Genomic DNA, 12715 nt, shown 5'->3' with positions numbered 1-12715 from the left:
CTGTAACTCAATTCAAATGATAAAATGTATATAACGTGTACAGCATAGGGTCCAGCTTATATGAAGAAAGGTCTAATAAATATTCTCTCAATTTAACGCTGCTTTAAGCATACAAACACATTGCTGTATAAACATTCTTTCCCACCTTCTTCCACTCCCAAAACCATTCCTAGGCACCCTTTTTAAAGTTAGTAGTGATTGTTTTGCAAAGCAATAGTACAAAATCTTGGCTTTGTAGCTACATTCTGAATATCATGCCCTGTTCTCTGAAAGCCTTTTTACTCCTAAAAGGCACACAGTTTCAAGCATCCCCCACTCACTGAGTGCTGCCGCTACTGATTTAACTTCCTTACTAGCTCACACCATATATGCAGGTAGAGAATAGTGGCCAAATTCTTCTGGGGATCCTTAATGTAATAATCATCTTCCACCCATACAGAAGTCAGTTCAATATTTTAAGCCCCTCAAGACAAAACACATATTGAAATTTACAAAAAATAATCAGAATACTTTGATATTTTTGGTAAAAAAAAATCCTTAACCATCCTAAAAAAAGCTACAAAGATAGTCTTTCAAATTCAAAAGTAATTATTTTAAACCAATTAACACTATAAGGTTAAGCATTAGACAAAGGTATTCTCACTACCTAAATAAGTCTATTCATATTTTATTAGAGTTCTTACCTATGGTAGTTCTTAAAATAATTGACACTTTGTTTTCTAATAGACTCTTGCAAAACTTCAGACTTGCTACCACAGAATTCTTCTCCAACTTGCATCAACCTAGTTGGACAGAAAGATTTACGTAAATTTCAGCAACATGTTTATTATAGGGAAAAAAGTACAGGTCATCTTTATTCAAAGATAACAAATCATAAAAATTTGGATGTTTGAAGAAATTCTAAAGATCACATTCATTACAGTTTACAAACATCCAAAGGGCAAAAATATTTAAACACACTCACACATAAACCTAGCAGAAATTAGACTATGAATGTTCAATTATCTTTACTTCCATTAAGTTATACATTACAACTCAGTGATTCATGATTTCATTGATTATCATGGTTCAATGAATCAAACTAAAGAATAAGATCGCAAACACTACCTGCTGATTATATCCAAAACAAAGATGAAGTCATCGTATTTGAATATTGACAAATCAGTTCCAAGCAAGTAGGTTTTTACTTTTAGCTGAACATCCTATAAAAAAAAATAAATATTTCAAGTAAATTCAAAATATAGAAAATAAGTTCTCAGAGCCATTTTTTGTATAGTTACACATTAAAATGAGACAGGAATAGATTCTTAACTTGATAAAAAAAATATCTAGTTAGGCTAATAGTCAACATATTTAGGGTGATATCATAGAGACAATTCCATGAACATCAGATATAAAAATAGTACAGACTTGGGGCTTCCCTGGTGGCGCAGTGGTTAAGAATCTGCCTGCCAATGCAGGGGACACGGGTTCGAGCCCTGGTCCAGGAAGATCCCACATTCCACGGAGCAACTAAGCCCGTGCACCACAACTACTGAGCCTGCACTCTAGAGCCCGTAAGCCACAACTACTGAGCCCACGTGCCACAACTACTGAGCCTGTGTGTCACAACTACTGAAGCCCGCACGCCTAGAGCCCGTGCTCCGCTACAAGAGAAGCCACCGCAGTGAGAAGCCCACACACCACAACGAAGAGTAGCCCCCGTTCACCACAACTAGAGAAAGCCCGTGCAGCAACAAAGACTCAATGCAACTAAAAATAAATAAATTAACTAATTAAAAAAAATAGTACGGAACACAATCATCACTACTAATACACACACACATGCAAGATAAGAATTATGTCCTCATACTAGATATACTGATAAAAATCACCGGGCATGGTTCAGTAAGCTAGAAACCCCAAAATAATCAATTCAAAAATAATTAGAATTAATAAGATATTGTGTGAAGTGTTTAAGTACAGTATATAAAAATTAATAGTTTTCACGTATACCTGGCTGAAGCACCTAAAAATGGAGAGATTTCTTTTAAAACAAATATTGAAAATACAATATACTTAGGAATAACTTTAATAAGAGCTATCAGACCTATAACAAAAAACTAACAATTCTAATGGGATACAAAAGAAATTTCCATAAATTGAGAGTCAAGGGACTGAATACCTAAATACTGTAAATATGTCAATTTATCCAAGTTAATGTAGGGATACAGTGAAATTCTAACCAAAATCACACACACACAAAAACTTTTCTTCTCAACAATTATTCTAAAATTCACTAGAAATAATAAATAGACAATAACCTCTTTTTTAAAAACAGCACTTTGAAAGGATGAAGTTATCAGGGATGATGGAGGACTTGTACCACCTATATTAAATATATTAAAAACTACCCCCAAAACACTAGCAATATAGAGAAAAGTCAATGGAATAGGAAAAATAAATCAGAAACAGTGCTAATATACACATAAAAGCTTAATAAACAGCAGTAAAAACTACTGTTTTCTGATTATTTACTTTTGTCAAGCATTATACTAAGAACTTTATATATTATCTTTATTTTTACAACTAAAACATGACAGAAAAACATTTAAAATAAAGTCAAGGATTTATCAGGAAAATATGAACAAAATAAATACAGCAATGGTAATAATAAAGCAAACTAGAATTCACTGCAAAATGCCTAAGGAGAAAAGAGCTATTTTTTTAAATTAATAAAGAGAATTATGTACAATGAGGGTAAGTAAAGTGGTTATTAGCATTGCATCATCAATCAACATGGCATCCGAGTATAAAAACAAAAGCTGTTAGAAATAAAAGAAAAACCTGACAAAAACTACAATCATTCTGGAAGATTAAAACTCCTCCCGCAGAACAGCACAGACCAAGAAAACCACAACCAAATAAGAATATAGATGAGAATAATACATATAAATAATAAACTGCTTTAATTTACATAGAGAACCTAATTCCCAATACAAAGAAGAAATACATGGTTATTTTTCAAATGCCCCAGGAAGAACTTTAAAAGTGGGTGGTTTATTAGGCTGTAAAGAAAATTTCAAATTCACAAAAAGTAGAAATACTCCAACCCTAATTTTCTATAGTAAAAGAAAGAAATAATAAGCATTTTAAAACTGTCACTTCTCACATATCAAATATTTAAAGACTAAAAAGAAAATCTTGAAAGACCAAGACTTTCATAGGGTTGGATATGTAAGCTCCACGAGGTCAAGGACCATGCTTTCACCACGGTTCTTAAACTCACAAACAGTGCGATACACATATTATGACTGATACAACCTTTTTCCCTTAAAGGTTCTGACTTAGTCAAAATGCATGGAAAATTTGCAACAATATTCTCAAAACTGAAAAGTTTTTATAATAATTATCAAGGTGATTATGATTCTGAGTTTAGTTTTATGTCAGAAATATTAACTACCTTCTTATGCTTCTCAATCATCTATCATCTCTATAATAAATTTATGATGTCAATAAACTGTCACATGCTCACTTGTGCTTTGGAATTTAGCATTTCAGATATTAGAAATATATTATGGCATGTATAGTATATATTATATAACATCCCCAGTGGGGTCTAGGGCAGTATCCCAAAATAAAACACATTTATATCCCTTCAACATATGAATGTTCAACTTAATGGGATAAATAAATACTACAAAAAGCCAAATGACAATTCTGGTCAGACTGTGCTATCAAATGAATTCAATTCCTGCCAGGTTTTGTCTGCCAGATGTGTTCTCAAAAAACATTTATTTTTCAGAGCTTTTGCCTTTTTCAATTGCATTGAGCTTTGTAATTTCAATTCAACAAATACTAATGAGTTCCTAACGTACACAAAGTCCTGTGTAGAACTGGATGAGAATTGGGGTTGGAGGTGCAAAAGGGACTTGAAGTGGGTGGAGATGAAGATATTCTAAAACTTGAAACCTACAACATAATTATCTATATTCAAAAGCATGATGACTTTCATTAAACTGCCAAACACTTAAATGATAATAGCTTTACTAAATCTTACATTTAACAGATATTCCTATATCAAGAATGACATCAGGTTGCCAGATTGAATAGAAACTAGCTATATAAAATACCAGGCCAATAATCCAAAGTACTTTGAATTACCAGAAATTCTATCATAGATTCTACAATTTCAACAAAGTATAATTAGAGCCTGTTAGAAGACTAAATCAGAAACAACTCATATCTGACACTAGAGAATGAGATTTTCCTTTCTGTTATATATAACATTCAGAAAAAAGTCAGCCCCAACCCATAATTAATGGGAAACTAAAAATTTGTTTCATATGGTCATATCAGAAAACACAAAAGGCAAAGCTCTTACCACTATCACATATTTAAATATCAAAGTATAAATTCTAATAGCATATCTGCAATAGAAAGTTATCAAAAGTTAGAAGAGCACTAAATTATAACTGCTAAGTGATTCTTGAGGAAATTTATGTTTTCAGTATATATTTTCCTAAACATTTTTTTCAAAAGAAATCCTATAAAAGATTTTCAAACTAAACATCAGCTTCATTAGAAAAATAAAAAATACATTTTAAAAGACCATAATATGGTCAAAGTGTCTATTGTCTTCTAAATTTTGAAGCAGTCTGAAAAGAACAAAGTTATCATCAAAGAAATTACACTTATCTAGGAAGTGAAAATTTTTAACAAATTAACAAATTTAGTTATCTGATAACAACTAAGCTACTAAACTGCAAAAGAAAAGCCAAGGAATACACATTCAGTCAATAAATACATAAGATTCACTCAAGGCACAAAAATCACTGACTTAGAATTCTTCATTCTGTTCTAGACTCCAACCCAACTATGTCATCTATTATATAGTTATCCTTTTCCTAAAATTAATAGAAAAGGAAAAAAAACACACACAAAATAAACAGTATCTCAGTAAGAAAACAACTTCTTTAGGAAAGCACAAATCTGTTAGGTTACTGAAAGCAAAATGTTATCAAGGAATATTTCCAATGGATATTTTCAAATTAAAACTTTTTCTACTGCCACTTATAGTCAAATATAATTGACAACTAAATTACAGAACTCAAATGGTAGACTTATTCCAAAGAAAAACTAACACATGATTAGATCTGCAGGGAAAACAAATACAGAAAACTTAAATACTGAATTTCTGAAACAACTTTGACATGAAGGTTTCTATTGCTTTTGTAAAAAAAATAGTTTAAAAAAACCAAACCTGCCATATTCGTGTAAGTCCATGTTCTAATTTCTTTTTTATGTAGCCACGATCAAAATTTGTTTCTTCAGTACCCATCATATTACTCCCTTCTGAAAATAAAAGATGGTATACGTTTTAAAATTTGCTTCACATTTTTGTTTTCAAAAAAAAAAATTTGGATTCTCATATATTGTAAGCATGTGTAAAATATAGACAATATTCTCAATATTTATACAACCAAAACAATGTCAAAAAGTAGAAATTAGGATTAAACTCATTTGATAAGATAGACAAATTCAGACTCTGAAATGTTAAGTACTTTACACCTAAGACCACTCAGCTTATACATGATTATAGCTGGGATTCCAACTTGGGTAGTGTGATCCCAGAAACCAGATTCTTAATGACCCATATACTGCCTACTGCCAGGGCATTACAGGACCAACTAACCCAATTTTCAATTAATATGCATGTTAACAAGAGTGCAGAGTGCAAAACTGCTCATGCAGTGAGGCAATGATGCATCCATTTTATATTTTTCATGATCCAGAATACTTTTATCCATTCCAGGTAAATAATCTAACAATGTCCAGTTCAACAGGTAAGATCAATGAGCTGCCTCAAAATAATTCTCCCCCTAAAAGCAACTGAAAATACACATACACATTATATTTTAAAAATTATGCCTTTGTGCAAGTAAACTGTGCAGAACAACTGAGGATATGATCTCATCTTAGGCTAGCAGGGTACCCACTGGTAAGCAGCAAAAGGCCCTTTCATAGGCCAGGCCCCAGATACATGCCTAATGTACTTGTGACTACTCCTACAGCTCAAGCCATATCATCTGTATGGTCTGGCCATTAGGAACCCAGCAGCTCAGAGCAGTGCACCTGAGCTACAGCTTTAGTTTATTTAGAATGGTGAAGTGTTAGGACACCAGTAGTATCACTAGAGAACAACAACGGATGAACTCTAGAGGCCCTTTCAGCTGTATGAAGTTCTGTGAAGAATAACTTTTGAATTACTGATTCCTACAATTTTAGTCCTTAACGTGAATAAGAAAGGAAGAATTTCTGGTGAACAAATAACTTTTTACAGTACTAGATATTGTCACCTGACTATTAGACTGATCAGAGCCCTCAACATTCTTAAATTATACAGATTAGGGTGAAGGAATTTTAGCAAAGAGGACTAAGTATAGAAGTTTCAAAGAGAGGTTTTTTTTAATTTATTTATTTTATTATTTTTGGCTGCGTTGGGCCTTGGTTGCTGCGTACGGGCGGCATGTGGGATCTTCCTGGACCAGGACTCAAACCCGTGTCCCCTGCATTGGCAGGCAGGTTCTTAACCACTGCACCACCAGGGAAGCCCTCAAATAGAGTTTTAAGTTTGAATCTATACCCCAATGAAAATGCATACAATACATAATACCTGTAAACTATTAGCCTGAAACAAAAAGCGAGCTTCACCATGATAAGTATATATTGTCTTCTATACTCTTATATCTAAAGTATGTATTAATTTTGTTCCAAACTTTTCCTTTGGTTTCTCCTTAAATAATGTACTAGTAAAAGGAAAAGAGGTGCTGAGATATCTAAACTGGTACCATATCTAGACAAAAAGAAAGGTTGCCAAAACAAGATAAACTTTGTGGGGAAAAAAATCCCTTAAGCCCAGGAATTCCCTAAGTAAAATGAAATTTAAAAAAAAAAAAGGGCCTATAGACATTTCATTATTATTATAATCATCTCTTGATCCATTTCCTTTGATGATATTAACAACAACCAGTGTAAGCACTTTCACATTTTCTCTAAACTTTATAGCAATCCTACAGGTAGATGTGTTACTATATTATGAAGCTTTTTGTTTGTTTTGTTTTCTTAACCTATCATTTTAAGGAGCAAACTGAGGCCTGGAGATGATAAAGTGACCTATTCACATTCTCGCCTTTGGTAAATGGCAGTCAAACTTTGAAGCGAGGTATCTCTGACTGCAAAGCCCATACCCTCAGAGGTAGTAGAGGAGTTGGGTAAAAATACCCAACTGGCCTAGTCTGGCCTAGAATCCTGGCTCAATGCCCCCCGTTTTCTACTTTCTCCTTTCTCTCTCTTCCTTTAAACCTCTTCCTCCCTCAACAATATTTCTAAAAGAATGAAAATCCTTCCACAGAATTTATCTTTCTTATTTTTTGCTATCTATATTTATTAGCTTCTTATGAGTTAAGATAAATATTAAACGTATGTCTTCTATACTACCAAAATCCTATGTTTAATCAAACTAAGATTTGCGCATTCTTCCACCCACACAATCACAGAAACCAAACACTTCAGAAATTAGAAGTTACTAGAATAACTTGATTGACTAGCTATATTAAACTGTATGTAATACAAGAAAACAGGTACAGTATAATTTATTTTGCCCATACTAAATACTGGTAGACTCATTTATTACTTTAAAAAGTATTTTGAATACTTAATCTTAGCTATTGTTCAAGGATAATCACTTAAGATATATAATTACATGAAGTAATTTAAACATGCCTAGTTAATATAACTTCTCAAAGATTTTCTCTTTATGACTATACCATAAACATTTAAAGTTGTATTTTGCTTGCAAAGATGGTATTTAAAAACATCATTTTTTATGAAATTTTTATGTCCTGCTATCTATTTTCAGGAAGTATCAGTATAATTATTAATTCTTAGAATCTAGTTTTATTAGTACAACTTGAAAATTAGCAAAAAGACTTAATATTGAACATTAGCATTAATTTTATAGTAAATTTGGACAGACCAATGTCCTACCTAGTTTGCAACTCATTTTTTTTTTTAAAGCTCTTTCTTAATAACTTAGTCCTAAGGTCATCACCACATATTCCTGGAAACTTGTAATACCTATCACATAAGAAGTCCTTCAGCCCAGTTAATCCCCAAAGGTAATGGAGTTTTTATAGCAGCTGAATCACTTTCTCTGGTGAACATTTAACCTATGGTCATCATGGTCCCCGAAATTCTAAAAGTATAGCTGTCCCTTTTCTTTCTCCTTACTCCAGAAATACGGCATATTTATAGTTCAGTTTTTAAAATCAAATCAAAATAATTTCCTACCAGAAGCAGAAGTAGTATCTTCACTGTCATGCTTTTCATGCCATTCCATAGTTCTGTAATAGCTGAGCATAACTTCCCACAGTGCTTTGCACAGGTCAGCAAGGCATGGAATATAGCTGTCTGGTGTAACATGCTGAAGAAAATGACAAGAGCCAACTTTCAAATTATCATGTTTAACACAAAGTTAATCAAAATAAAATGTTATGGTGTCAATCAAATGCACTCAAGAATTAGATAAGAAAATTTCTTCCACTGATATATCTAATAATAAAGTTCAATGGCAAGAAAATTTTGTTCAAGTAATTCCTATTTCAACATGGCTTTTTAGTATTCATTAGGAGTATCAGTCCATATACTATGAATCCACATACTACTGAATGGCAAGTGCTCTCATAACCAGGAGTGCAAACTTCCCCAAATATATTTTTTTCAAAGCCATGTTATTAGCATGAAATGCAGCTTTACACTCACCCTTGGACCCAAGTTACAACTTGCAAAAAGGTGGTCATAATTTACAAGTCAATCATTTTATTTATGTAAATTAAGTAACTTTGACAATCTGCAAATTCTGTAAATCACATGGATATAGATATTTCATATTTGACAAAAGCATTTTAAATGTTTTATATAACATGGCTATGAAACAATATGTGGTCCAAAATCTTCTCCCTAAAGGAAATGCATGGATTTTTCTCCCTCTATCCTTTGTAAAAACTATCAGTTTCTCATTCTGTCCTTTTTTTCTGCAGGTAGAATAATGCCTCGATTCTATTTTGCAGGCTTTCTGTCTGTCACAGTGGAGCATCTGCTCCATCATTTGAGATTTCGTAGCATTTCTTCAATTTGTAATCAATCAACCACAACTGATCATGCTGATAAAACAGTGAAAGGCTAATAAGACTATGATCCAAGCCCTCCAAAATAAATAGCTAGTAGAAATAAGCTATATAGAAAGTATAGCTATGGTGTTATTGATGCTCAGGAAATCCCAGTTGGTAGTCGTCCTCTCTCTTTCAAAAAGTATTTTTTCTCTCCATAATGATTTCCCCCTCCTCTAAATTCCCCATTTACTAAAACATTCATTCATCAAGCAATTAATAAAAATACTAATTTGTATGACTCAGCAAGTATACTTTTGTATAGGCATGTCAAATCTCTGCAACTCAACTAAGAAGTAGTAAAATAAAGGCGCTGTTAACCACTGGAGTCAGGCTGCCCAAGTGGGGCTTATGCCAAGAACAGTACAACGGTTCAATCTTATAGGATCTATTAACAATCTGTCACATTAATAGGTCTAAGAAGAAAAACAAAATGATTGTCCCCAAACATGCTGAAAACCCTTTTTCAGGGTTTGACAAAATTCAACAGTCATTCCTAATAATAACTCATGAGAAAATAAAAACAGATAAACATTTCCCTAAGATGAGGAAGCTTTAGTGCATATCCACTGTGGTCAGGAAGAAGACAAGAATGTCCACTATCTCCACTACTTTTTTTTTTTTTTTTTGCGGTACGCAGGCCCCTCACCGCTGTGGCCTCTCCCGTTGTGGACCACAGGCTCCGGACGCACAGGCCCAGCGGCCATGGCTCACAGGCCCAGCCGCTCTGCTGCATGTGGGATCTTCCCGGACCGGGGCACGAACCCACATCCCCTTCATTGGCAGGCGGACCCTCAACCACTGTGCCACCAGGGAAGCCCTCCACGACTTTTTAACAATGTTCTTGAGGTACTAGCCAATGCAATTAGACTAGAGAAAATGATAAGACGCAAAAGAACAGGAAAAGAAGAAATAAAACTACTTCTATCTGTAAATGACATAATATACCTAGAATATAATTCCTAGAGAATGAATGATAAAACTCAAACAGTAAAAGAATTCAGCAAAGGGCTTCCCTGGTGGCGCAGTGGTTGAGAGTCCGCCTGCCGATGCAGGGGACACTGTTCGTGCCCCGGTCCGGGAGGATCCCACATGCTGTGGAGCGGCTAGGCCCGTGAGCCGTGGCCGCTGAGCCTGCGCGTCCGGAGCGTGTGCTCCGCAACGAGAGAGGCCACAACAGTGAGAGGCCTGCGTACCACAAAAAAAAAAAAAAAAAAAAAATTCAGCAAGTAGGTTATAAAATTAACATAATAATAACAGAATTCATATACACAAATAATTATTTAGAAGATACAATGAATGAGAAATCACTTATAATAAAAAAGATAAAAATTTTAGGAATAAACTTAACAAAAAATGATCCAAAATTCTATGAAGAAAACTGAAAGACATGGGCTTCCATGGTGGCGCAGTGGTTGAGAGTCCGCCTGCCAATGCAGGGGATGTGGGTTCGTGCCCAGTCCGGGAAGATCCCACATGCCGCGGAGCGGCTGGGCCCGTGAGCCATGGCTGCTGAGCCTGCGTGTCCGGAGCCTGTGCTCCACAACGGGAGGGGCCGCAGCGGTGAGAGGCCCGCGTAACGCAAAAAAAAAAGAAAAACTGAAAGACATAAAGGTAGACTTGAACAAATAGACATCCCTCACTCTTGGTTAGGATGTCTCAACATCAGAGATGTCAGTTCTCCCTAGGTTAATTTATGAATTTACTGAGATACCAATAAAAACAATCCAGAAATAGATCTAGCCTCATATAAAAATATGGTATATGATAAAGATAGCATCTCATATCACTTAAGTGAAGACAGTCTTTTTCATTAATAGTGTTGGGACAACTGGATGGTCAGTTGGAAAAGACTAAATTAGATCTACTCCTCACACCACCCACAGGAACAAACTCCAAATGGATAAGACAGTTGAACCTAAAAAATAAAACTATACTAGCACCCAAAGAAAACATGAGTTAATTCTTCTCTCACCTTGATATAGGTAAAGGCTTTGTAATTATGACTCAAAATTCAGTGGTAATAAAAGTAAAATTTGATAAATTTTACTACATAAAAATTTTTATAAATTTTGTATAACAACAAAAAAACAACAGTAAACAAATCAAATGATAAACTTGAAAAAAGTATTCATAATACATGTCACAATAAAAAAAAATCTCACATTTATAATGAACACTTAAAGACTTGGGGGGAAAAGACCAAAAATCCTATAGAAAAATGGGAAGAAGATATAAACACACTTAACAGAGATATAAAGATGGCCCTTAAATATTTGAAAACATATCCAACTTCACTCATAATAGGGCAAATGTAAATTAAAACTACAGTAAGAAACAAATTCTCACTCATCAGATCAGTGCAAATTTTAAAGCTGACCATTAACAAAGATTCTCCCCTTGACCAAACTCTAGCCGGCTCCCTGAGCCCTCTCCTTCAATAGTCCTCAATCTTGACCTACAAAGAATTGAACAAGACACTAATGTAGTTTCTAGCAGCTTACGGCCACAACCCTAGGATGACCCTAGCACCCCTTAAAGTGCTTGCCTGAGAAAAGTCAAGGCTGCCAAAAGAATATATTGTTTGTTCCAGCTAAAACCTGAAGATAGGGCCCCTGTCTCCCAGTCTCTGAGGGAGAAGGTGGGAGCCTAACCCAGATGGGTTTCACATGAACCAAGCCCCCTTGTTTTTTGTAATTTTTCACTTCCTTGCTTCTTCTGAGCCCCTGCTCATTCCCCTTCCTAGTCCCTCTTTCTCCCTTTACAATGCCCAGTGACGCCTGTACAAATGGAAGCTGAGTTCAGTTCACAATGGATTCTTTTCCCCATTACAACAGTATATTACTGATTGAAATCTGTCCATACCACTTTAATTAGTGTCCAGTTTTGCTTATCTTTGATACCATATATACTCTGTTGGCAAGGCTGTGAACAAAAAAAACAGGAACTCTCATCCACTGCTGATGGGAACGCAAAATGATACAATCCTCTGGAAATGAATTTGACATTATCTAACAAAACCACACTGTCTAACAAAACTACATGTGTATTTTCCCTTTGACCCAGCAATCTCACTTCTAGGAATTTATCCTGAAGGTGTACTTCAAACAATGTAAAAACACATATGCACAAGGTTATTCGTTGAAGGATTATCTGTAACTGCAAAATACTGGAATCTATCTAAATGTCCAAACAGAGGAGATCAGCTGGATAAACTTCACACACACAAAAGAGCACTTTGCAACTGTGAAAAATAATAAGCAGACATATACATTTTTAAAAATTTTTAAATAAAAAATTTTCCCTTTCATATGATACATATACATGTGAGAAAGGGAAAAGTTTTTATATATATATGTATGTCATAAGAAATAGAAAAAAATTTAATGATATATTTGCCTATCATCAAAAAAATAAACACAGTGAATATAAAGAAGAAAACACTGAAGTCAGTTACCTGTAAGAGGTGGCGTGGGGAATAAAAATGGAAGGAACACAGGAGGGAG

General features: G+C 34.4%; 1 protein-coding gene across 4 annotated transcripts in view; it reads right to left on the bottom strand.

Moving 5' to 3' along the window:
• The window catches only part of VPS50 (VPS50 subunit of EARP/GARPII complex), a 136063-nt gene that overhangs the window by 65148 nt on the left and 58200 nt on the right, over positions 1 to 12715 (bottom strand). For 3 of the 4 annotated variants that reach the window (XR_004481166.2, XR_004481167.2, XM_004265596.3), the window contains exons 13-16: positions 8332 to 8464; positions 5243 to 5334; positions 1108 to 1202; positions 684 to 782 (exon numbers count right to left, since the gene is read on the bottom strand). Coding sequence is in view for 1 of the 4 variants with exons in the window: in XM_004265596.3 (XP_004265644.1) it covers positions 684 to 782; positions 1108 to 1202; positions 5243 to 5334; positions 8332 to 8464 (419 nt within the window). In the remaining 3 variants the exon portion in view is untranslated. Of the gene's footprint in view, positions 1 to 683; positions 783 to 1107; positions 1203 to 5242; positions 5335 to 8331; positions 8465 to 12715 lie in introns of those variants that run through there. The other variant, XR_004481168.2, reaches the window with a different exon arrangement.

This window comes from Orcinus orca, chromosome 9 (assembly GCF_937001465.1).
Source record: "Orcinus orca chromosome 9, mOrcOrc1.1, whole genome shotgun sequence".
Classification (NCBI taxonomy): domain Eukaryota; kingdom Metazoa; phylum Chordata; class Mammalia; order Artiodactyla; family Delphinidae; genus Orcinus; species Orcinus orca.
The sequence above is the reverse complement of the archived record's forward strand: the minus strand, read 5'-3'. Positions and strand labels throughout refer to the sequence as shown.